We start from the raw sequence: 26,337 nt of genomic DNA, 5'->3' as shown, positions 1-26,337 counted from the left end.
AGTCATCTATCGGTGCCTGGGTCTCTCCCTGAGACTCCCAGCTGATCGACGGGGATCCCCCCTCATACGCTGACGTCAGGAGACGAGCGCTGCTCACTGCTTTCCCTGCGGTGATTCAACTTTGGAACTCCGCCAAAGTTTCAACCCGACGCTCGGCATCATCGCCGCTGTTTCAGCCGCTACTGCCGCTGTGAGAATCGATTCTACGGACTCAACTCATCGGACATCACCTCCGTGACGCTCAGATGACCTGCAGTAGGCCTCCAGCCTCTCCATCATCCCTCAACGGACATCCGCAGACATCTGCAGCAGGACCCAGCCATCTCAGTCGCCCCCTCCGCTCTCGTCATCGGCCTCAGGACTTGTGTAAGACAATCTTGCATTTCTTGGTAGGGGAGACTGGGGACAGTTGCAACACTTTTTACATTACTCTCAGTTACTCAGAGAATATTTGGACTAGTCTCACCAAATCTTTACATATTAAACCTACATCCGTATGCTAAATGCCCATGCCATTTAAAGATGGCTACATATAACATATTCATTTGAATAGAGGAATTCAGATGTTGCAACTGACCCCAAACCTGGGGACAGTTGCAGCACAGATCAGGGTTGCAACATATAAAAAAACATTAATTTTTCACTAATTATTCTCAGTGTTTTGTCTAAATAGGACAAATACTAATGGTATGACCCAGAGTGGGCTCAAATTCAATTTTTTTTTTCTGTACAGCTTTAAGGTATTTAATTAGTTTTGTTTTGTTTTAAACCTTGAGTCAATGTGCAGATGTTACTGAAGCTATAAAAACTCAATATTACATTTTGGGACAAAAAGAATAGAATAACTTGCAATTATTTTTTGATGCCGTGCTTGCAAGATTCTTTTTTTTTAATGTGGAACCTGAACAGTGTGGTGTGGCATATGTCAAAGGCCACTGCCCTCACTGATTTGCCCTCAACTATAATAATATCTGAGGCTTGTTCCAAAATACGGAGGGGAACCCCTCTGTTAGTGACTCTCTTCCTCACTCTTTGCTTACTGAAAATAAACAGAATACAATTTCTCTATTTAGATGATTCATTCACTCTATGACAAGTTTATATGACACATACAACATACAACAATAACTAATTGCTAAATTTTGCTTAACAAGTTATTTGGGAAATTATTTTCTTTATCATTAGCGTTAGTTTCTCCATGTGATTGCCTGTTCTGTTCATCATGAGCAATAAGATATATTAATGTTGCCTATTTTGAACTAAAAATGTTAAAAAATATGATTGTGTGGTCTTTTCTAGTATGACTAACCTAACAGCATGGGGACAGTTGCAACAGTTGCAACTGTCCCCATGGTACCAGTCATGACAAAACGCTGTGTGCTAGCTAGCCACATTGACATTGACACATGCTCACCATGTCATTTAATAGTCAACAAAAAGTGATTCAAACTAGAAAGGTTTGGATTCATTCATACATAAGGTCAGGACAGTATGACTAAAAAACAGCTCATGAAAAAAGCTACTTTCATACCTCCAAAACAACTTTACTTGATAGAAGCAGGACCAGATGCCCAATATGGCCTCTCTCTCCTTGGTGGGTAGAGGGTCTAACTGAGCATGTGCAGTGTGAGTGTCATCACTCTAGCATGTTTCTGATTGGAGAAATAAGGCTTGTTGCAACCGTCCTTGCTGCAACTGTCCCCAGTCTCCCCTATATTGTGGTCAATGCCCCAGAGATCTTGGGTGGGTTAGTCAATTTATGTGGGTTGGTATGTTCTTTTATTCCATTTATCCAGTTTATTACAATAAGTTTCACTTTCAATTCATCAATGCATTTATCCTTTTATAGTTTTAAAATAAAGACTCTGTCCCACAAGCATCCTCAGCCATTGTGGTAAAGACGTGGCTCTTGTTAGTGTGTGCATTTAGTGGTCCTTAGGGATGGGTACCATATTAGATAGATAAGATAGACAGATAGATAACTTTAGTGTTCCAATTGGGAAATTGTTTTCACAGCCTGCCAAGCCCGCCATTCAGGTACTTTTATAGGTACTGACCGAATTCTGTCAAAAGTACCGGATACCGACTCACACAAACCCAAAAGGACCATGTTTAGGTACTTAAATGCATCCATTTGACTGTGAAGAGTGAAAGAGTAGGTGATTTTCCATACAAGACATAAACACAAAATTGGAAGGTTATATACTGATGAAAAATATTGCCAGGTACTGGCATCAGTACAGTCTCATTTTAAATGTGAAAGGTACCCATCCCTATTAGTCATCAAAGGGACATTTGGTCTTTGTGTGGTCCGTGAATTTGTGTTCTCTGGGGAAAATCTGAAGCAGCCACAGATACCGAGAAATATCATTAGAAATTTAGAAATGACCAGTTTTGAACTCCTGAATAACCAACAGGCAAATAGAAAAGAGCAAGACTGTTTGAGGATCAGGTCTAGAGTCCTCACAGGGTCTTTAAGGAAGCAGGACTGATCCTCCAAATCAAGCCTTTAACTCTGACCTGTTGAACATCTGGACTCTATGACTCTCTGTACTGTTGGTTTCACTCTTTAGATGTTCTGGTGGTCTTCATGGAGCCAAACTGAAAACACAGATCCCAGGAACACACTGGCAGCTAGGAGATAAACAATGAAGTAAATCCGGTTCAGTGTTTTGGTCTTTCTGGTCCAGTAGCCAGGGTCCTCTTCTTCCTTCCTGCTGCTGAGAAGCAGAACCACTGTCTTCAAAACCTCCCTCAGCTCGTCGCTCAAATTCTGTAAGTCCTGGATCTCCTGGGTCAGCTGGCTGCTGCTGCCCTGAAAAAACAAAAACATACCATGGTGTATGAGAGCGGTTAGAGGAAGAAGAAGATGGAAAAGAGGAGTCATTGAACTGAAAGTCAACAGTGGACCTAATATTCTGTCTGAGAAGCTGCTGATGGGGGGAGGTGTTGAATAAAGGAAGAAAGTGTCAAATCAGCCTTTCTGAGGCTTTCAGATGACTCAGACAGTTACACCCCAAATGATTCAACCCTGATTGGAAATGAGCTCCATGAGCAAAATGTACAAACTTCCCTCTGTTAGCAACAACAAACCAAGAGCCGCATTCAAAGCCCTCTGCGTCTGCTCTCTTTCTGTCACCTAAAGCTGAGTCAGGGTTTGTTCTAGGGGCTCTGGATCTATGGGATGAAGAGAATATGGAGCAGAGAAGGATCACAGCAGTTTGACAGAAATACAATTTTATGCTGACCTCTTTCACCTCTGGCAGCAGCTCAGGAGGCATCCCAGCAGGGGACTGGTCAAAGACACGCACACAAGGAATGGATTTGTTCATGTCTGTAAAGAAACATGGGAAAGCTTAGAGCCTGAACAAAGAGACAACAAATTGAAATGATAGATTCTACATGAGGAAGATCTGGAGAAAGACTCTGCTGCTCCACAAATGAGGCAGCTGTCTGTTTCCTCCTTTCAGTCAGAAAGCTTTCTGTTAATATTGATGTTAGTTGAGCTGAATCTCACCTCTGAAGCACTCGTGGACTTTTCCTGCTTGGTCCCTGTAGTCCTCACCCAGGCTTTGGTCTTTATCTGCCTCTTGGTCCTGGGACACATGGTCCTTTTCCATCAGGTACATCATCAAAATGGTCTCCAAGAGGCTCAGCATCATCAGAGTAAAAACCCCGATACAGTAGACGGCTGAAAGAAGAAAGCAGTGACAGAAAGAGCAAAGCAATCAGTGAGCTCACAGTGAGTTAGTAGGTGCTGCTTAAGATCCATCAGTTAGTGCAGGACTCTGAGCTCCTTTACCTATGAGTGGGATCCTGTCTGAAGAAGAAGGCAGAATATCATTCAGAATCAGCTGCATCACTGTGACAGCCAGCAGCACAGTCACCTTGAAGCTCAGCTTCTCACCTCCACTTTCTGAGATCAGGAAGGAGGCCAAGTCCAGACACAGGAAGAACAGGACGGGGACTATGAAGTTGGCCACATAGAGGACTGAACGCCTCTTTATAGTCATCTGTGAAATCATGGTTAAGATCAGGTTGGTCTTTTTGTTCCAACACTTCAGTTAAGAAAGCTCAACAGTCTTTGTGCCCACTGCATATCAATGAGCTGTCAAATCAGCAGGTTAGCATCATACAGGTTATCATAGAGTCAAAGTCTTTGTTTAATGCTCACTGTTTCTCTCTTTATAGACTGAACTACACTCAAATCAGTAAGCAGTGGGGACAGTTTGGCCATTTCAAAGCAACATCAGTGTTTGGAACCAAACTAGTGGAAAGAAGAAAAACTGGAGCTGTTCAGGATGAGGGGAGCTGAACAGGTGTGTGTTGATCCAAACAAGCTAATGCTCTGCAGCAGTCCATGTTGTTCAATCAATAGAATCAACATGTGAATAGAGTCTGGCCTGTTTGGAAGAGATGGACCAATGGGCTCTATGAAAATGTGTTAGTGTGTGTTAGTGTGTGTGTGTGTTTGTGTGTGTGTGTGTGTGTGTGCGCTTGCGCGTACAGACTCCTGCTGCTGGTACTCACTGTGTAAACCAGCATGCTTGAGGGAATGTTAAATTTAAAGACCATTGTAGTTTCCACGGTTACGTTCATGAGAAGCCACTCCGACTCAGTCTTCATGTAAGCACGAGTATCCTTTAACATGTATCCATTGGGGATACCTGAACGAAGCTGTATTTGTCCCACTGATGATAGAGAAAGAGAGACAAGTGTGAGTATTTTCTTCCAGTTCTAACAAAGACAAGGTATCTGGTCTTGGTGTCATGAAGTCCTGTACTAGCCCAGGGACTCCAGACCCTTTGACCTTGGTGAACTGTTCCTGATGTGTTCATTTTTGTCTTTTTTTTTCCCAGAGGGGATCAGAAATGGCTGCAGGAGGAAGTGATGGAAGCAACTGGACAGACCTTTAACCAATCGGAGCCAAGTAGCATGTGACCCAGGGTAGCTCAGAGCTACTTAGTCCCTGTAAAAAGTGTTGAAATTGTCTGTCAGTGAATGAGAAAGTTGAGCAGTTGAAAGAAGAGGGTCAGTCACAGATTGAACAGAACGTAGAGAGAACTTTAGAGATTATTCTCTATCAATACTATCAAAGTGATGTCCTCACTCTCTGTAAACTCCATCAGATTCTTTGGATCTTTTAGAAACCTTTGAGTTATCAAACTGCCACACTTATCTCTAACCATGAAGGCTCTCTTAACACTTCTTGTTCATGGCTAATTCAACAGAGAGTCAACTGCTCTGATCAATGTTCAGCCATCTGTCACAGCTTTGATATGTCAACGTCATCATTACATTTTTAGGATCAAATCAAATCTGAGATTTTAGTTTCAGTTATAAGCCAGCTGTGATGGTTTGTAAACCAGCAGGGTTTTCTGGGACCCGAAGGGGGACTGAGGCAAAAACAGGTTTGAGGGTTTTTATTGAGAGATTAGGTTTAGATGGTGAGATGGAGAGTGTGGCTGTCGGTGAGCAGCTGTAGGGGTGATCCTTAGAGGCACTGGAAAGAGAGACATACAAGGGTTAGTCCCCAAGAGATCCAAAAAACACACATGCACAAAAACACAAGAGATACTATATCGATCTGATTACCACGGTGAGAGCAGGAATCAACTGGCCGGCCCATTCCTCCAGCAGAGCTTAAGTGCCGGCGCTCCTAATCACCCAACTTGAGACAGGTGTGCAGAGTGCAGCCGCAGGAAACCTCTAAGCAGCTCCACAGAGAGGGGAGGGGAAAGGAGAGAGAGAGCAGCTTCCACAACAGCCAGGATCATGACACCAGCTAACAAAAAGATAAATATCTGCAGCGCTCAGCTCACAGCTAAAATATAGTCCCTGTCATCTTTAGTGTGATGGAGGCCAGCTGGATGCTGATAGGGTTAAAAAGTGTTCTAATGTCTCTGAATCAAAAACAGCCAGAAAATAAAACTTAATCCTACTCTACCCTTAAAGAAATAACAAACAATAAGTGACTTTAAGTCAAATGATAATGAAGATGAAAAGATGGAAATATCTCTAACTGTAAAATGGATGAAAGAAATGTGTTTTCTACATGTCTAAAGGTCCCACACAGTCGTAATTAGGCTCAAACAAACAGCTCGTTGTAATAAATAATAGACATGAGAATCAAAAAGTCAAATGTGGAGCATGTTTGGTCCCTGATCCCAAGAATCAGAGATTTAATGTTAAAAACACAAACATTCAGAGTTATACTCACGCTCATGTTGGATTGACTTGAATGTTAAGTTGCAGATCTGAGTGTCAAAGGGAAATCTGTAGAAATCCATCTTACAGGTGCTGACCAGCACCATGCCACTCTTTTGATTTATCCATCCATTAAACCTCATGGTGAGATACTGAGTGTTAAAGAGCTTATCTTTGTTTGTTCTGAAAGAGACAAAAAACAAGTGACTCTAAAAGCATGCTGTAGATTCAAAGTGTTGAAAAATTCTCTTTGTGTTTCTGCTTGAAATGAAGGCAAAAAGTTCATCATTTGAGTCAAATGAAGCTCTGAGCTCATCTCAGTGACAAAACGATAAAAACACTTTGACGGCACAGACTGAGCCCTAACACCTCAGACAGCAGCATGGACACATGGAGAGAGGATAGGTGCAGAGGGTCTTGTTACAGACCTGTGTCCTGGTAAACTCTGGATGTGGCTTAAAGTGTCACCAGTCTGTCACCTAGATAAGATCTCCCTACAAGTTCAAAGGGGGACCTTTGGAACTGAAACACCAGTAGATCTCTGCTCTGGCTTGATAATCCACATTCTTGCTTTTAGTGGATCCTTTCAGACCTGTTCAATCCTCTTTGTCTTTAGAGCTCTTCTCCTTTTAAGGGTAGATTGAAATTTGCCTTTCCTCATGAAAAAAGAAGAATCAGTGAAATAGCAGCCTCCACTACCACCTGCTAGCTGTGACAGCAGCAGAAACTGTCCTAACAAAAACAACCTTTCAGAATCTCAATAGTGCTGTAGGGCTACCACATCAGTTATAAATATACAGTTTAAGGATTTTACTGGTCTGAAATATCTAAAGAAAAATACATCAAGATCGTTCCTCCCTGCAGCCATCAGAGTTTTTAATTCTTTAATCTTTGGAAGATGAGCCCAAACAACATGAATTTCCCTTTGGGGATGAATAAAGTATTCTATCTATCTATTTATCTATCTATCTATCTATCTATCTATCTATCTATCTATCTATCTATCTATCTATCTATCTATCTATCTATCTATCTATCTATCTATCTATCTATCTATCATGTAAATCAGGGGTTTTCAAAGTGTAAGACAGTGAACCTCTCTTCAGAGAACATGAGGTCGTAGGGGCCTCCCCTATTTAAATAAAACAAAAACTACTTATAATAAATAAACACTCCACTCTGGTTGGAACCACAAAACATATGAATGTTTATTTTATAAATTCTGTTCTAAACCAGTCCCCCAAATTTTAGCTGAAATGGGTAGGAATTAGATGAATTTCGTTCAATGCCTATATGTTCATTTATCATGATGACTTCATGAACATCAAACATTAAAATTAGATGAAAGCTCTTGAGCCAAGAAAGAAAGCATGTCCACTACTGCAAAAGAGAATAAAAGATCAATCAAAATTCAGGAATTAAAAAATCATTCAATTACAGATCAATCATACACAGAGCTGCTTTTAGCATCTGCAAAACTCTTGTTTAAGAAGACTGTTTAGTACAGCTTTTCAAACGCCAAAAGATTACAAATTCACAGTAAACAAGGTACACACTGTGGCCTTGGAGAATCTGGTGAAAGAAAAACCCAACTTTAAATATCCGTCGTTACCATTGTGCAAAATACGTAGGGGTCTGAGACCCCAAAATTGATATATGAGACCTGCTAAAAGGCTCAACGGCAACATTTCCAGAGGTCTCTTAAGAAGTACATTTCGCCATACATCGTTTAGCTGAGTTCATATGTTCACATTAGTGTGTGTTTGTGGACACATGCCCCTGAGGGATACGTGAGTGTCCTGTTTGGTTGCAGAGCAGAGCAGTTGTCCTGTAGCTGCCTGCATGGTTGCGCGTTCACAACTCTCCTCCGCTCTCTACAAAGCGCATGGCAATGTTCCACCCCGATGCACACAAAGGATAAACAAACATGTGTGTACGCACACACAGAGACGAGCATGCAGACAGCATCAGGGAAAATAATGATGAAACTACAGTGCATTTGTTTCCATAATTTTTGTGCTCAGTGCTAATTCAGACATGTAGTTTCTCTTCTTGGGCCTCCCCTGGACCCTTTAGCAGCCCCCAGGGGAGGCGGGCCTCACAGTTTGAAAACCACTGATTTAAATAAATGTGAAGTTAGGTCCAGAGTTTATTCAAGGCTGTTGTGGCTGACCAAGCTTCACAACCTACTCCTACCACAACCAGCATTTAACAGCAAAACAGTCAAAAACACAAACACTGGTCCTGAATCACGTCTCACAAGAGCAAGAGTGGAGCCACATATTTCTGTACAAAACTCTTTAAGCGCTTACTAGCTCCAACTACGTGTCTTCCTCTTGAATATTTAATTAGCCAGCATCAACTCCCAGTTCTCATGCATGCGTCACATGGGCTGTGAAATGGGAGTGAGTGCTTCAAATTGGCAGCTCAGCCCCACCCCCCAGTCTCTGCTCCACGTACTCTACTTATGCTGCATTTGTATTCAGAACTGGAAAGTCTGGAGTGGGAATGGCGTCACCGCCGAGTTTAGCATTCCAGTTTCTTGCCATAACAGTAGTATTTCTGTATATCAACATTGAATAATACTATATACATGGCTGACTTATTGCAACAAACATTAGTCAGAAATTCTAAAATTAAGAGAATCTAACAGGAGCTTAGTTACTATTTACCCTGGAACCTCAGAATATCCAACTTAGAACTCAGGGATAGTGTGAGTGCTCCAGCTTCCAAGTTGGAAATTCTGACCTTGGTGGGGGGCATTCAGTTGGGTGTTCCCACTCGGAACTTGAAAATTCCAACAAATGCAGCACTGGAATAATGGAGAAATGTTGTGTACTGGGCGTTCGTGTAGTGACGTAATGACTACACGACACGCCCACTAGATAAGACGGAAATCACAGAAAAACACGCGAGACACTGTTGAAAGTTTATAAAAAGGAAGAAGACAAAAAATAAGAATGAGCCATGGAAAGATTATCACTATTATTATGTCAAGAATTGAATAGACATATTTCTGTGTGTGCTGCAACATTTAATAACTTTAATCTTCTTTTTGGACAGTGAATTGAAAAATGATGAAAAAAAACCCCTGGTGCAGCACCTGTCAGGGGAGGCAGCACTCAAATTAAAAAGTTTCCAGCTGAAAATGGAAAGAGCCCTCTCTTCTGAGGCTTTTCTCAGCCATTTATGATATAAAATATAGATTGGGAAGCTTTGAAACATGTTGCATTTTTATTATTTGCATAGCAACATGCAAGTTTTACATTTCACAGAGCCATCGCACTAATAAATGGGAACAAATATTACAAGCTTCACTGAAAACATTGAGAGCCGCATCCCTGCGTCCAGAAATTGCCTGGACGCATGCGCTCTCTTCCAGCTTCCTCCCACGGTTCCACACAATAATGAACTCATAATCTCAAATATATATATGTATACATTTATCATACATAAATATATATATACATATATGTTTGTATTTTAGCTAATTAATTCTTGTCCCGAGTTGTTTCTTTAATTATTATCATTATTTTGTGGCAGAGTCAAAGAATATTAACATTTCAACGCTTTAAAATCAATTCATTATAAGGCAACAAGCAAAACGGTATTGAGTGTAAAAGCAGAGCAGAACATTCAAAGTTTAAATGCTACCTGGGCTCATATCTCTTTAAGAACAGTATAGTGGGCGTGTCATGTATTGACATCACTACGTGACACTCCCACTACATTATACCACCAGGGTTTTTTCTATCATTTTCAATTCACTGTCCAAAAAGAAGATTAAAGTTATTAAATGTTGCAGCACACACAGGAATATGTCTTTTCAATTCTTTACATAATAATAATGATAATCTTGATAAACCTTGGCTCATTCTTATTTTTTGTCTTCTTCCTTTTTTTAACCTTTAACAGTGTCTCGCGTGGTTTTCCGTGATTTCCGTCTTATCTAGTGGGCGTGTCGTGTAGTCTTTACATCGCTACACAACACGCCCACTACACGACGCGCCCACTACACGACAGGCCTCTGTCTTGCAAGCCGCAGACAGATACACTTGGATTAATGGCCACTTATCAATTTCATGTACGCCTAAAATGTGCTGTGATAGAGAGAGAGTGCTTCTGATTGGCTGCTAAGCCCCATCCCTACTCCAAGTCTCAGCTGCACTTGTGCAGTGAAATTTGATCATTCTTTTGTGTGTGTGTGTGTGTGTGTGTGTGTGTGTGTGTGTGTGTGTGTGTGTGTGTGCGTGTGAGTGTGTGTGTGTGAGTGTGTGTGTGTGTGTGTGTGTGTGTGTGTGTGTGTGTAAATTATACTTGTTTTTGCAGCTAGGTGAGGTCCTGACCGTATGAGAGGCAGATTTTGCAAGATTTTAAACTGCAGTTATAGAGCAAAAACCTTTATGGCAATGCAGTGAATAGCACAAGGCTTTGATACACATATATGCATTTTAAGCCTGTACTGTTAAAAATGAGCGAGTTAAAAACGGGGTACAGAGAGAACAATCATGTCCTGGAGGGCAGACAATTCACCTTGTAGGAGATGGGAAGATTTCCTACACTCCTGTCAGACTGAAGCTCTCTGAGCAAAAACTGTCTCTCAGAAGAGTTAAGAAAGGATTCCAAATGAAGGAGGAAGGCGGTAAATCATGTCTGAAGATTGAGGTATGAAGACGTTGTAGACATTTTTACAAAAAAAAAAAAAAAAAAAAGGTGGAATCTGTGACTGCAGCGCACTCTGAGTTGCCACATCATGTGCTTATCTCTTGTGAGAACGCTTTAATCATCATGTTGCTTGAACAGTGATATCTCACAAACTGTAGAAGGGCATAAAGCTAAAGACATCCATTCAGCTGCGAGTGTGACTCTGTGACGGCGTGCACTCCGTCATGGAGGGGGAGTGTGTAGGGGGCCCATAGAGGGTGCGTCTCAATGCGTTAACTTGGTGCTTCCTCCGTCCTATCTCCTCCACGACATCAGAAGTACTTTCCCAGTCACCATTTTGAAGACTGTCCCAAAGCGACAGAGGAGAGAGGAGAGAGGCTGGAGGGGACTGATCGGAGGAGTTATAATCGAGGAGACACGAGAGCCGGCTTTGGGGAAGTCTTTTCACTGACAGACACGCCCCCATATAGAATATCACTCTCTGATTGGACACTGCAGCGGGTCAGACTTTACATGACACTTCACAAACGCAACAGAGTTTAATGAGAGAAAAGTCGAGCTGAAAACAGGCACAGAGGATCATTTAGAAACTGATCATAAATCTGGTAATACAGTGTTCGCTGTGAGTTTAAAGCACAAAACACTGAACACAACCATCATCGAATCAATTTAACAGAGGATTAATACAAAAAACTGACTGATAAATAAAATCTTCCTGAGACACAATAAGCTGGGTTACATTAATAAGCTTCAGAGTTCACAGTCAGATGGGCTCTATAAAGGCTAAATAATTCATAAATAATCTTACAATTACGCATTTTACCGGAAAAGTGATCCATGAGCTTTTAAACAGCACACAGAATAAACAGAGAGCAGGTTTTCTTCATGGTAACGTGTGTGTTTAACAGGTTAAAAACATGGATAAATCTCTGTCACTGTTTCTGTTTGATCAGAGTTATTACAGCGCACATGTGCAGACGCGCAAACAGCTGTTAGAGCTGACTGACAGATGATCCAGAGGTGATCAGCTGATGCCGTTATCACTGAAACACGTCGCTTCATGTGACGCTCTGAAGGAGAGGATGTCCCATTGCTCTAAAAACGAATCTCCTCCATCCTCTCTCCTCTCTTCATTTCCTCGCGTCTCTCCCATGCATCTCTGGTGGGAGGGACTAAGACGCAAGTGAATGACGCAAGTGGAGGAAGGAAGGATGGAACTTTGGAGCTTTGAGACGCACCCAGAGACGCACCAATTGTGTCATCTTTGTTGTATGGCCTTTGTCTTTTTCTTACTGCCCTCTGCTGGTTTGGGGGTGCAGTGCAGTCCCTTTTATCGCTTCTCAGCACTGCTTTGGTTTGTTTAATCTTCATGAGACTAAAGCTGCTGAGGAAATGCAGACAACAAGGGGGAATTTATGTTTTTGGTCCTTTTGGTTGAAAAGCACCCTCAGAAAGTGATGTTCCAGAGGCACCTGAACTCTAGGGGGACAGTCAGAACTACTCTCTGGCCTGAATAGGCTCAGAGGGGTCAGGGTATTGGGGTTAGTGAGGAGCATGAGGAACTGTCTGATGATACATACATACATACCAACACAGTGAATGTTTTAAAGGAAAACAAAGGTTTGTAACGAAAACTGAAAGAGTTTGGTCAGAAAGCCTTGTGCACAGAGCTTTTTCTGCTGTGGAGGACAGAAAGACAAACTTACACCTCTTCAATGGTTAAATCTGGTTTCCACAACAGCTCAGTAGGAGCAGTGATCTCGTAGGTCTCACAGAAATCCCTCGGTTTCCAGTTGATAAATTTATTTTCCCACCACTTAAAAGAACAAGATGTAAAGTTCAGTTAGTTGAGTCATATGGTCTTTTAACAAAAAAGACCAAAAAGTCAAACAAAAAGTCTTTAGAGTGAACTCACCATCATCATCCAAAAGTAAGAAACTAATTCCTGTTCCTTTTCTTTCTACGAGGAGAAACAAGAAAGTCCTGATCAAGCCTCAAAGGTCAGATAAACCTACATTTAATTATCATAAATGCCAGCAACAGCTTTAAAAAAAACATTAGCAACAACAAAATTCTGAAAAAGCTGAGTCATGTCAAAGAAGAAGCAGGAGAAACTATGAGTCATTATCAACAGGTTAGTCACATGAGTGAGTCGAAAAAAATGAGCCTCCAGAGAGGATTTCATCATCTGCACAACATGATATCATGAGAGGATGAGAGAATCTGGAGAAACCTCTGAACAACAGGGACAAGAACCAAAACTATAACCAGATGGACCTCAGGCAGCTCTGCATTAAAAACAGACATGACTCTGTTGAGGAGATCACTGCATTCATGAAAACAGACATAACTCTGCAGAGGAAATCACTGTATCAATAAAACAGACTTTACTCTGTAATGGAGATCCTTGAAAACTTTTGGGAACTGAAGAAAGTTAGGGTTAGGGAGTCTTTCTAAAATAATTCACAAGTAATTTATGTTAGAGACAAAAGAAAGGAAAGACAAACTGACTGATGAGAAAGAATGACTGCTGTGTTGAAATTAGTGGATAACTTGAGGTCTAGAAACTGGACTTCATCCATTGGTCCATGGTCCAACTAAACACAGAGTGAGTTTGAGATCTACTCCCACAGACATTAATCCATAAAGCAGTAATATGGCTTCGGCAGAAGACAAAAAAAAAATTAATTGAAGGTTAAAAACACTTACCACGTCTAAAATGCTGTAGAGGTTTATAAACAGCATTACATTTGTGGGGCTCCTGATATGTTTGGTTGGGCGGGTCCAGTAAAACTTGACTTTGTCCGATAAATGAAAGTAATTTACGATGTTGGTATAATTACAATGATCTGGCCAATCACCTACAGAGAAGACAAGACATTTTCATTAAAACAGTAATTTCCCTGTAAAAGAAGCAGTCATTAAGTCTGACTGTAAACTGGAGACCAGTCACTTCATGTTCCTGTTCCTGGTTTGAATAAAACAGTTCTGTGAACTGCAGTAACTAATGACTGAGAAGAGTCACAAAGCATACAGTGACTTCTTTTCCAACTCAGCATGGCAGAGTGTGTGAACATAGCTGTACCCAGAGTCAAGAGGAAGATTGAACAGAAGAGCAGCTTGTGGCTTTAATTCAAAGAAAATGACTGAACATTAAGTTTTTCAGTCAGCTCCAGTGTTTGGTCAAACGAGCTAAATGTCATGGGAATTAATCAAAAACTTGATAACTGTGAACAAGATTACATAAAACAGTCTGTATTTAATACAATAAAATTTGAATAATAACCTTCATTTATGAATCACTTTAACAAATAAAGGATCATACCTTCCTCAGAGTCGTACTGATCATCAGGAGGCTGAGTGTGATTGGAGCTGCTTCCACCTGACACAGAAAGAGTTCACAGGTTTTCATGTTGTCGTTATTTTCATGTTTATGTATTCAAGCAGGCTTTTGGAACCACAAGGTGAAGGTGATCAGCAGACCTCAGGGACCGCGGTGGAGTGTAAATATTTAAAAGGTCAGGTACTGAGGTGCTGATCCATGTAAAGATTTAAACACAAACAATAAAAATTTAAAATGAAATCCAAAATAAATGAGAGGGTCCAGCTGCAGACCTCCACTCTCAGCCGAATAACGGCTGCTCCAACGAATCGGAAGCCAGCTCCAATGTGAGACGGATGCGACGTAAAACTGTCCCCTTTTTTCAGTATTACATGTCTGATTGGCTATTCCACCTCCAGCTCCTCTGACGTAAGACAATCCTATTGGCCCTCGTTTATCAATCTTGGTGAGAATTTGCGCAGATCTGGGTGTAAAAATCAGTTTACCAATGTTCACGTGTGATTTATGAAACGTGCATACCAGGACCAATCACGGCGTACGCCTGATCAGCTGTTGATAAATGCGGCGTCTGAAAACAACCGGTTACATAACACGCCCCTAATTATTCAAGGTAAAGCTGGCCGAACCCAGGGCCGGTCCTACACATTTTGGTGCCCCAGCGAGATTGTCATTTGCGTGCCCCCCCTGGGTGCCCCCCCCCAACAAACATTACTCAGACATCACCACGAATTAAAGAACACAAACATGTTTTTTTTATTTTCTGGCTCATATAACAAAGTCAGTTTTACTCCTTTAAGGAGGTAAGAGAAAAAAATACAAATAAAATGCTAAAACAGTCTTCAAACAAGATAATTGTGCATTGGATGTCTCATTCACATTTATAGAGGTCATATAGTGAAGTTTTAACAAAATTACTAACAAAGTCAGCCAGTCCTAGTGGCAGTAAACATTTTTGTATGCATAGAAAAGGTGCTGTTCAATACTCTTTGTATCACATCAAAGTCAGTTTTACTCCTTTAAACACGGATGATAAAATAAAATGTATAATGTTAAAATAATAAAACAAACATTTGGTTGAACAACATGTTTCAGAGAGTGGTGTAGATGGGAGATCACCAGATGTTTGGGCTAGAGGAGCTGCACAGTGTGTGTCAGTGGAGGAGGTGCTGGATGTTGGGGATGTTGGAGCTGAAGGTGCAGCTGTAAACAAAGCACATTCATGCTCTTACACCACTGCATTGTCTTTTGTGTACAGTAATGTTACTGCACATAAACAAAACAAATACAATTTATTAAATTTGACTAAATCCTACATGTAATAGCAAGGTGTAACTGTAAACTACACCAACTTATCAATTACACGAGACCACAAATAATTGGCTGGAGTTACTTACATGCTTCAGAGAGTGGTGTAGAAGTCCCTTCTCCTCCAGGAGTTGGGGGCTTCAAGAATTTGCTGAGTGTGTCTGTACGAACACAGGTACAGTTATTAGCCTAGCAAAAGCATGTATAGCTGCACAGTACAAACAATTTAAATCATTTTTGTAATTGATAATTGTAGTCACATTATCACTGATATAATGGGGCAGCCTGCTACTAATTTTGAGACTCAAGGCAAGCATGATGACAAGGGTTTGGGTTTGTACCTCTGCAATGCAGGTGTAAAGTAGTAACCTAGTTTTTAGTAATAAAACTACTAAGCCCAAACGTGAGGAATGAGCATTCATCTCAATCTGTATGAATCTATCAATAGCCCATCATAACATTGCATTATCTAGCTAGCTTTACCTTTAGCTTTACTACTTTTATTATTACTTTATTACTTAGCTAACACTAGCGTTAGCGCCTGTCAGCCTAAAATAACACAGAAACGCAAAACAGCGCTTTGTTGACATAGCTTGCCTCTTAATTGGGCTTTCCTTTCCTCCTTCTCTTTTCTCCGTTTTCTGCCCTGCGCACCTGAGGGTTTGTGCCTTTTCGTTTTTAAAGAACGCTACCTGTCTGCCTGATATGATATGCGCGGCGGCAGCGGCACCAACATAGGGTGCGTCTCAATGCGTTAACTTCGTGCTTCCTCCGTCCTATCTCCTCCACGACACCGGAAGTACTTTCCCAGTCGCCATTTTGAAGACTGTCCCAAAGCGATAATTGCGCTCAGAGGAGAGAGGAGAGAGGAGAGAGGAGACTGATCGGAGGAGCTATGATCGAGGAGACACGAGAGCCGGCTTTGCGGAAGTCTTTTCACTGACCGACACGCCCCCATATGGAATATCACTCTCTGATTGGACGCTGCAGCAGCTCAGACTTCACATGAAACTTCACAAACACAACGGAGTTTAATGAGAGAAAAGACGAGCTGAGGACGGGCACGGAGGATCATTTAGAAACTGATCATAAATCTGGTATTAAAGGGTTCGCTGTGAGTTTAGAGCACAAAACACTGAACACAACCATCATCAAATCAATATAATCAGAGGATTAATACAGAAAACTGACTGATCAATAATATCTTCCTGAGACACAATAAGGTGGGTCATATTGATAGTAATATAACCCACTTTATCTGATCGTGAACTCTGAAGCTTCAGAGTTCACGATCAGATTGGCTCAAGATAAAGGATAAATAATTCATAAATAATCTCACAATTACGCATTTTACCGGAAAAGTGATCCGTGAGCTTCTAAACAGCACACAGAATATACAGAGAGCAGGTTTTCTTTATGGTTACGTGTGTGTTTAACTGGTTAAAGGAACAGACAAATCTCTGTTACTGTTTCTGTTTGATCAGAGTTATTACAGCGCACGTACCCAGACGCACAAACAGCTGTTAGAGCTGACTGACAGATGATCCAGAGGTGATCAGCTGATGCCATCATCACTGAAACTGGTCGCTTCATGTGACGCTCCGAAGGAGAGGATGTCCCATTGCTCTAAAAACGAATCTCCTCCGTTCCTCTCTCCTCTCTTTATTTCCTCGCGTCTCTCCCATGCATCTCTGGTTGGAGGGACTAAGACGCAAGAGAACGACGCAAGTGGAGGAAGGAAGGATGGAACTTTGGAGCTTTGAGACGTACCCCATGTAGTTGTGTTTACGCGCACGTCTTGATTGGGCTGCGGTTGCCAGTTGTGCAGAGACATATCCCCCCCACTAAAGCAAGCAGCAGCAGCATCGTGTCTCTGTTCAAGTGCATCAGCCAGGCCAGATGAGATATTGTAAATAAAAAGTGTATTTATTCTTGCTTATTTGTTCATTGTGTAGAAAAGGAGGGGGGCACCTGGGCGCCCAAATATTCTTATTTTTATTTTTTATTTTTTTGTGAGGCGCCCCAAGCACACCTGGCGCCCCAGGCAAGAAACTGCTTCGGCTGTAGGACGGACCGGCCCTGGCCGCACCCACGGAATTAACGACATGGAAGGACGCATTACGGGGAAAAAGGAACTTCTCCATGCCTGTAATCGGCAACGCTATAGCAGCAGAGGTAGAGAGGAAATGACACGTTGCTGCGTTGTTCGGCAGTCGGAAAATAGAGCGAATCAGAAAAAAAATCATCTGCAAGGAAATCACTGCAGTAATTCAGCAGCGTGGATGTGACAAACTAGAATACATCTGAGTTTGAAACATTTAATTTACACATCGTTTGTTTACACCTTGGTTAAGTAATCCTTGTTGTCTGACTGTTAGAAGCCACAATATTGGTTATTGTTTCCATTCAGGACCAGAAACGTGAAAAGTTGTCTTTCAAAGATGTGTTTGAGCTCTTAAAGAAGCTGCAGACTCCAGCCTGAACCTGAACCTGTCACAGACTGAGGAGGGAGTGGAGCTGAAGTGTGTCATTCGTGCGCAGTTACACACAGGTAGTCCGGAGATTTTATTCGTACCATGAGACGAGCACATAGGTTGTGATCTCATGTAAATGAACGTCCTTCGTAAGGATCAATATATTGATCCTTACAATATTATCATTTACATCATCTTCACGGTAAATCCTGTAATCAATACCGCTTCCTTAAAATAAAAACCTGTTTTAAAAGTTTGATCCAGCGTCGTCTGAATGTTCTCTGCGGAGACTTTATCATGGACATGGGAGTGCATTAAAAACTTATAACAGCCTCTCTATTTACACATTTTTCGGTAAACCGATCGAGGAAACATTTTTTGTAAACGTAGAAATCAGCTGACAGCTCCTGCTGTTCTTTCATAGCGAAGTATTTTATAGATTGGCGGAATAACAGTGAGCAGTTAAAAGCATTCTTGATGTCATATCTAATTCAAGGATCTAAATCTAAATAATCTAAGAACATGAGTTTTTAATTCTGAAAATGTTTTCGTTCATATGATCTAATAATTCTCCTTCACAGATGGATTTCCCTCGGCACAACCCGGCTCTCCACTGGCATGAACGACGCCCACGTTCAGATTGATAAATGCCGATCTGTGCGTGGAAAGGAGCGTACACTAATTTTTCAGGCATACGCACGTTTGATAAATGAGGGCCATTGGATTGTTGAAATTACTCTAATCGTATCACATAAACAAATATGAATAATGAAACAGACTTGAACTTATTTTACTTTTATGTGTTGAATATGATAAATTAATATCTTTAAACCTTGTATTGATGCTGCTATCTCCGTTGTACAGTTACAACAGCAGTTATGTAAAAGAAAGGTTGTGATAGGACTCTCAGGCAAATAAAACAATTGTGCATCTCAAATGCAAACGCTCAGGATCATTGCATAAAACGGAGGAGCTCACGCACTTATGTTGCTTTGCTCACAACCTGCATTTTGTAACTCTTATTTTAATGCAACACACGCAGAAAAATACGCATGTCTGCCCAAATTAACTTTTAAGACAATAATCTGGAGCGTTTTCTTTTCATTTCCTTAGTATTACGTCATTTCCTTCTGACAGTGGAGGAGTATATGACATCACTTCCTTCTGACGATGGAGGTGTAGAGTATCCAAGACAAGTCGGCTGAGAGTGGAGGTCTGCAGCTAGACCAGTCTTTTTCAACCCCATTTGAATTCCAGGCGACCCCATGTGGGCTTGCCTGGAATTCAAATGGGGTCGCCTGGAATTTCCAGCAGTTGATTAATAAAAAAAAGAAATAATAAAAATTAAATAAAAAAAAATATATATATATATTATTAATGATTGAATAGGCCCGTTTATTTCATTTAAATTAAAACACCAAACATTTTCGTTTATAATAATAACTATTATGTTACTAATAATAATAATAATAAAACAAGTTTAACCCTCTCTACTGGATGTTACGTCAGAGATGAGATGCGCTCTCTCCACCACACCACATTACTTTGAAAACAAAAAAACACAAATAAACAGACTCCCACTGAAAAAATCTGATATTGGTCTGCATTCACGCTTTATTTAGAAAATTTTCAGTGCGTTACTTTCACACAAAACACCGCTTAACAAGGCTCTAGTTCTCATTGTGTCGTAAAACAGTGCTACCGCAGCTGGCTACCTGGCTACGAGGCGCTCGCCCCTTGGTGTATCAGTCCGCACGCACAGCTTGACAGATATAAACAAACACAGGTAGTCTGCCAGGACGGAGAGACACAATGAGAACTAGAGCCTTATTAAACGGTGTTTTTGTATATATATATATATATATATATATATATATATATATATATATATATACTTATATATATATATATATATACTTATATAAATATACTTGGCGCTACCCAAGTAGCTGCCTGTTGCAGCAGCTCTCTCGTCTTTGTCCGTTTCTTGTAATTTTTTCGTCTCTTTTTCGTCATCTTTGTATTTGGAGTGGATCATCACTTTGTATGGTTCATTGTCGGTCACGGACACCAAACTTTTTGTGTCTTCGGCGGTATTTTTTACTACTTTTCTCCTGTGTTTGTCTGGAGATCCTACATGTAACCATGGCTGCATTGTTTACATGCGAAATTAGCTGTTAGCAGCCTGTAGCATGTCAATGCTAACTAGTGTAGGGCTTGATGATTTCCCTCGAGCTGAGGAGGAGGCGGTGAGGACGACGTGCTGGTTCTCGGATGTGAGCTGGGAGGTGACCACATGGACCTGTCCTTCCATCCATCGTAGTTGGGAACGTGGGATCTCGCTCCGGGGGATGGATGAGCTAGCTGTGCTAACCCAGCGGCATCATGCTGTTCACGGACGTGGCTGACGGAGCAGACATCGGACGCCACGACACATCGGAGGAGCTTCGCCTGCTGTGAGCAGACAGGATCCAGGAGACAGAGACTGAACAGACTGCTGGGGAGGCTCAGTCCTGGACCCTGTGGAGGTGGAGACTGGCTGGGCTGGAGAGTGGTGGACGAGTGGTGGACGGGATGTCGTCATCTAATTTCTTATGGACATTTTTGTACTTTCTATACTCTTTCTTACTTTTGTTTTCTTAAATGCTGCGGTGACTCCTGAATTTCCCCTCGGGGATAAATAAAGTATTTTCTATTCTATTCTATTCTATTCTATTCTATATATATATATATATATATATATATATATATATATATATATATATATATATATATATATATATATATATATATATATATCGAAATCTATTACATGAACAAAAACAATCATTTGTTTTAGGTGTCTGGGGTCGCCCGAAACTTTTGATGTAAAAATGGGGTCACAGCCCAAAAAAGGTTGGGAACCACTGAGCTAGACACTCTTGAGGCAGTTTGTGGGGTTTCCCTGCTCTCTCACTCAACTCTGCTTTGGGCTGAGCAGGAGCTCACTTTGTGAGCTTCACTTCATGTGATTATCAGCTGATCAGATCATTATAGTGATCACCAAGAAGCACTGCTGTTTTGCCTAACGTGGCTTCGCCTTACGCCGCCTGGTATTACTGGACTTTGCTTTGCTTTATATGTTTTGCCTTGACTCGGCTGGGCCATGGTACACCTGGGTTTGGCTGCCTGAGTCATATGTGTATCCTGCCCAGAACCAAACCTAATTGTCGTTGAGCCTGCTGAGTCTGAGCCTTACTTGTGCTCTCTCAGCCGAACTTAACTTGGCTCAGAACAACTGGGCCTATTTGTTTTAAGTGTGTGAAAGTGAGTTAATTAATTTGATTTGGATTTCTTCTTTTGGATTTTGGTTCAGCACTGATTTGAGTCATTTTGTTTCTGTCTCCTTTTCTTCCTGGTTTGATATTTCCTTTTTCCCCTTTTGGTTTATTCGCTTATTTCCTTGTGCCTTAATTCTTTTGTTGTCATATTAGAACTTTGGACACAGTTATTTCTTTTGGTTTGTTTCTTTTGTGAATAACAGTTATTTCTGAGGGTTGGTTTGGGTACCCCAAGGGTAATGTGGTATTGACTGTTTATTTGTGGTAAAGTAATTTTGGTTCAGTTCGGTTCAGTTATCTGTTTTCTGTTATTTCTTTATTATCCAGTGTAGTAGTTGTGTTCAGGCTACTTTAGCAGTTACCTTTGGTGGCCTTAAATGTATTTTTGATTTATTTGTGGGTTAGTTGGGTTTTTGGTTTGTGTTAATTGAATTAATTTTCTCTCCCTCTCCTTATAGGACTGGAGTCTGGTGGTGGTGGTCCTGGGTTCCTGGTGGTGGTGTTCCCCCTCCTCGTGTGTGGTGTGGTTCTTCTTGAGTTTTTGCACAGTTCAGTGTGTGTTTTTCACAAGTTACTGGGTGTTCCCTTCCCCGTCACATCCCAATCCAGCCCACTGGTGAGCCCAGTCCTGCCAGGTCCCCTTTTTCCCTTGTTTTCTTGTCTTTTGGAGTGTGTGGGTGCTTTTTATGAATTAAACCTTTTAATCTGTTCTTGTTTGAAAAATAAAGTTTCTGTGTACTTTCTAATGTGAACCACGTCTCTGGTTCCTCTTTGTGGACTGACCTGTGTGCCTATCATCAGTTACCAGTGAACCATTTCCCTGGGTGCAAGTCCAAGGGTGGCGTTGCCTGGCTCTATTATCAAAAGTAAATTAAGGGAAACTCAGACCCCGTCCACTCTAGAGAGAGTGTGTGTGTGCGTGTTTAGGCTGGTTTCTTTCACCTCCTCCACTCGCCACATTTTGATAACAGAGCTTTGCAACTTTTATATAACTGGTTGGTTGTTCCTTACTTGACCTACTGTTTTGAAGTATGAGGAACTGCAAGTTAAACTTCCATCCTGCCAAACTTCATTTTACAAAAAAGAGCAATAAGGAATATTAACAGAAGTCCATACAGAGCTCCCTTAAACCCCAGTATTCATTAAGTTACAGTTGCTGAAGCTTAATCATAGATTTCAACATGCTACAATTTATGTAAAAAGCTAATAAAAAGCTCTGACCATCAAACATTCAGTACAAATTTAAAAAGGGAGAAAGCATTACAAGTTAAAAGGATTAGAAATATTTAAAAAAATCAAGATCCAGAACCACGCTAAAGGAGCACAGTATTACAGTTAAAGGTTTCTCTTTATGGAACAACCAGGACAGGGACTCTAAGGAAACCAAATCATTCAGTATCTTCACAATACATGCATAAACAAATACAGGGATGAAAGAAATTCTTAAACTTTCAACTTAAAATAAATAAATAAATAAGTCAATAAATAAGAATAAAACCACCAAAATATTACTGACAACCATGATACGATTTTTTTTAATTTTTTTTGTTGGGTTTTCTTTTTGTTTGATGTAAATTTGCATTTAGGTTGTAAATTGCTTTGCCTGTCTTCTTTCTGCAAAAAAGAATGAAGGCAAAGCTGAAAGGCATGCTGGCAGACAGTATTTTTGTTTTTATCTAATCATGTGTTTAACATTGAATGAATGAAGGGGCAGATACAATAAGACTTTTTCTCTTTTTTGCTCCTTTTCATTTGTTTGAGATTTGTGTTGTTTTTATATTGTACTTTTATTTTGTTGCAACATAAATTTAAAAAAAAAAAAAGTTAAAATAAATAAACTAAGAAAAAAAAAACCCTCATCCATCTTTCAGTGAGAGCTGTCCCTTCAGCAGGCAGAGGACAACTGGTTTCTCTAGTCCATGACACACAGCGGCCCTCATTTATCAATCTGAACGTGGGTGTAGGGTACGCTCAAATCCCACACCAGGTCTGAGTTTGTGTTTGCAAGTTTCATGTCATTATTAGATCATATGAGCGTAAATCATTTTCAGACAGAAAAACAGAGGTTTACAGAGAAATATTTAAATATTAATAGTTAAATTAGATATGAAACAATAGTGGTTCTAACATTTCACTCCTCTTCTGTCAAGCTTTCACATACATCACTTATAAAAGAGCAGAGAGCTGTCAGCTGATTTCTCCATAAAATAAATAAAAAAAGATTACTCTATGGGTTTAAAAAAAAAAAAAAAAAGAGAGGCTGTTATGTGCCACTAATGTTTTGTTTCTGTTTTATCTTGAGGCCACCTTGGACCTCCATACCTGCTTCGCTCCTGATCCCTGGCACCTGTGAGCTGGCTTCAAAAGCCACTGCTTGGCTCCTCCCACACTCTCTCCCACACTGCAGCCAGGATCAGCAGCAAGGCAGCAGCTCCTCTGAATCCTTTCTGGTCTTTTCTTTCAGTTTTTTGTAATAAATGATTGTTGAAACTTCACTTAATGTCTCCTATGTTGCCTCCCCTGAGCCAGGGTCGTAACAAGGCTGTTATCAGTTTTTAATACACCCCCATGTCCATGATAAAGTCTCCGCAGAGAACATTCAGAGGATGCTAAATCAAACTTTGAGCCAGGATTTTTTAAGGAAGCCGTATTGATTACAAAATATACTGTGAAGATGATTATTTCACTCCTCATAATCTTATCATGTAAACGTGAATTGTGTGTGAAAAAGTGACCGTTTCATATTAAATTGTGTTCATTTACATGGGATCACAAACAACCCGCTCGTCTTGTGGTACAAGTAATCATAAAACTCATTGACACACTTCTTGTCCAGGCACCAAATCAACCACGAATAAAGTTAATGGGATCAGTTTTTAGGTGCACTAGTTTGCAGAATTGAAAATGTTTTATCTGTATCTGACACACAGTGCAGGTTAGTCTGTCCCTCCACCACTTCTGCCTGAAACTAACGCAGAGCCGGTGAGAGCTCCTCTCCCTCCTCAGTCTGTGACAGGTTCAGCAGGAGGGGGTGGAGAACATCTCTGCAGTCACTGTGTGAGGGTCTCATCAGGTCCAGGATCAACCTTGACCTCAGCTTTTATAGACAGCCAGGAGACCTGGACTCTGTCAGGACCATGTGGTGCTTTAAGGGCATTTTGAGTGATGTGGCAGACGGTGACCTGAAGTTTGGGAATGTGCTAAAACTATGATGTTTTTATTTATTTATTTATTTATTTATTCAATATTTCAACAGAAAGTTTGTTGAAATAATAATTTTGAGTTGAACTGAATTACTTGGGTAAATTGAGTAAGAGCAGCAAATAAAGTGGTTCAAAAAAAAAAAAAATCTGTCCGTCCGTCCGTCCGTCTGTCTACAGGGAAACATGCTATGCCTCAGGTTGTATTTCCATCCTTTTGCCATTGAAAGTTATTTCCACTCCTGTGGCTCTTTTCTTTTGATCTGGTTCAGATGAATGAGTGATTTATTGTTGCATTATGTGTGTGGTGTCAGTGACACTATCCAGCTGCTACCAGCCAATCAGAAACCACATTTGGTCAAACAGGCAGTTTGATATAAGAGCAAACTAAGCAGCTATGAAACAAACAAGATGACATAAACCTATAATATAGTCTGCACCAATCTGTCAACAATAACCTCCATTTATCATTCACTTTAACAGACAAACAAACACACAAAGGTCCGTACCTTCCTCAGACTGTGTGAATGGAGCTGCTTTCACCTGACACAGAAAGAGTTCACAGGTTTTTTTCTGTCATTATTCTTTATCCCACTGAGAAACAAAATCCCTTTCTACATACCGTCCAAGTGGCTCTGGTTGTAGGGACCTTCAGCATCAGGAGGCTGTGTGTGGTTGGAGCTGCTTCCACCTGACACAGAAAGCATGATCAGCTTCTGATTGAAGCATTCTATCTTTGCATATGCATCCCCTCTTTTCAACAATCAATGCTTTTCCTGCTCACAGAGCTCACAGCTCACTGACACACCATCAACACTTTGCTTCAATGAAATCAACTCTGCATGAATGTTTGTGAATAGTTGGAATCAAAATGTAGAGCTCCACAGCAGCATGCTTCAAAGAGAAGAGAGCCAGCTTACCCGTGAGGAGGAGCAGAAAGAGGAACCCTGCAAACATCCTGACCGTGGAACGTCTCCTGTCACTAAGGATCCCTGTCCCTCAGACTCTCTGCAAGATTCTGACTGTACACATCACTGCCTTGTTGTGGAAGAGGGCAGGCCACACCTACAACAAAAGCTTTTTTCCTTCCTCTAAATGGCATCAAGCTCAACCATTAGCACACTGTGGGTAAATCCATTTTCTCCTCCAAACAAAGCAGTTTACTCCTCTGCACATCCTCTGTGGTGGCTCCAAAGCTTACCAAGAAAAAGCTTTTTAATGGAAGAGCTTCACCCAGCAGCTTCCACACAGCCATGTGTCATTCCTCTTCAGTGCTGTTGATCTTTGAATCCAGTCTGTTTTGAACAGAGATCAAATCACTCCCTTAATAAAGACTTTGTAGACCACTTCAGGGGTCAGACTGACCAATGCAACAAAATCCCAGGGGAAGCAGCAAAGCAGCAGTCCCCAAACCAAAATGCATCTCTGCACTGCCAGCTGTATAAAGATCTCAAAGGCTGAAACCAGGTGAGCCTCTTTGATAAGAGCTCAATCCCAAACCACCCCCTACACACTACCCCTTCACTTCTGAGTGTAACTCCAAATAAAGTCACACTCCTGGCTGTGGAGGGCGCTCTTATTGAAGGGAGAGGGAACAAATATGACTGGCAGGAATGGGTGGCCCTCTTCACTTCACTGGGACACAGAATACTGGTCGCCATGGCAACAGAAAGACCCTCTCTGTGTATGGCTGTCAGAATAGAATAGTATAGAAAATACTTTATTTATCTCCGAGGGGAAATTCAGGAGTCACAGCAGCATTTAAGAAAACAAAAGTTAGAAAGTGTATAGAAAGTGCAAAAAGGTCCACAAAAAAATAGACA

At 41.0% G+C, this 26,337-nt stretch overlaps 1 protein-coding gene across 5 annotated transcripts; it reads right to left on the bottom strand.

Moving 5' to 3' along the window:
• Window positions 1-281: 281 nt before the first annotated feature.
• LOC141786493 (5-hydroxytryptamine receptor 3A-like) lies at window positions 282-25,933 on the bottom strand. Of its 5 annotated transcripts, none has more exons than XM_074665111.1 (15): window positions 25,435-25,933; window positions 25,137-25,205; window positions 15,610-15,681; window positions 15,332-15,415; window positions 14,198-14,254; window positions 13,582-13,733; window positions 12,788-12,832; window positions 12,579-12,688; window positions 6,221-6,390; window positions 4,531-4,691; window positions 3,908-4,013; window positions 3,803-3,820; window positions 3,518-3,691; window positions 3,249-3,334; window positions 282-2,815 (listed from the first exon to the last, which is right to left on the bottom strand). In XM_074665111.1, exons 1-15 carry the CDS (start codon window positions 25,469-25,471, stop codon window positions 2,570-2,572), a joined length of 1,587 nt encoding a protein of 528 aa, XP_074521212.1. In that variant the 5' UTR covers window positions 25,472-25,933; the 3' UTR covers window positions 282-2,569. The 5 variants fall into 5 exon arrangements, with proteins under 5 accessions (XP_074521212.1, XP_074521211.1, XP_074521210.1 ...); XM_074665110.1 differs by adding an exon at window positions 25,024-25,057 and having other exon boundaries at window positions 284-2,815; window positions 3,803-4,013; XM_074665109.1 differs by having other exon boundaries at window positions 284-2,815; window positions 3,803-4,013.
• Window positions 25,934-26,337: the final 404 nt, after the last annotated feature.

This window comes from Halichoeres trimaculatus, unplaced genomic scaffold (genome assembly GCF_033239565.1).
Source record: "Halichoeres trimaculatus isolate MK-OKI-2021-1 unplaced genomic scaffold, fHalTri1.1 fHalTri1_scaffold_35, whole genome shotgun sequence".
Lineage (NCBI taxonomy): Eukaryota > Metazoa > Chordata > Actinopteri > Labriformes > Labridae > Halichoeres > Halichoeres trimaculatus.
This window is presented reverse-complemented; position numbering and strand designations above follow the sequence as displayed.

Excerpts from the sequence above, each read along its gene's own strand:
- LOC141786493 (XM_074665109.1), bottom strand. The coding sequence starts at position 25,471 with ATGTTTGCAGGGTTCCTCTTTCTGCTCCTCCTCACGG. Across the intron at positions 12,833-13,581 it reads TCTACAGCATTTTAGACGTG|AAAGAAAAGGAACAGGAATT; the intron begins GTAAGTGTTTTT and ends TTCTCCTCGTAG. Across the intron at positions 4,692-6,220 it reads CAAGTCAATCCAACATGAGC|TGGGACAAATACAGCTTCGT; the intron begins GTGAGTATAACT and ends CTCTATCATCAG.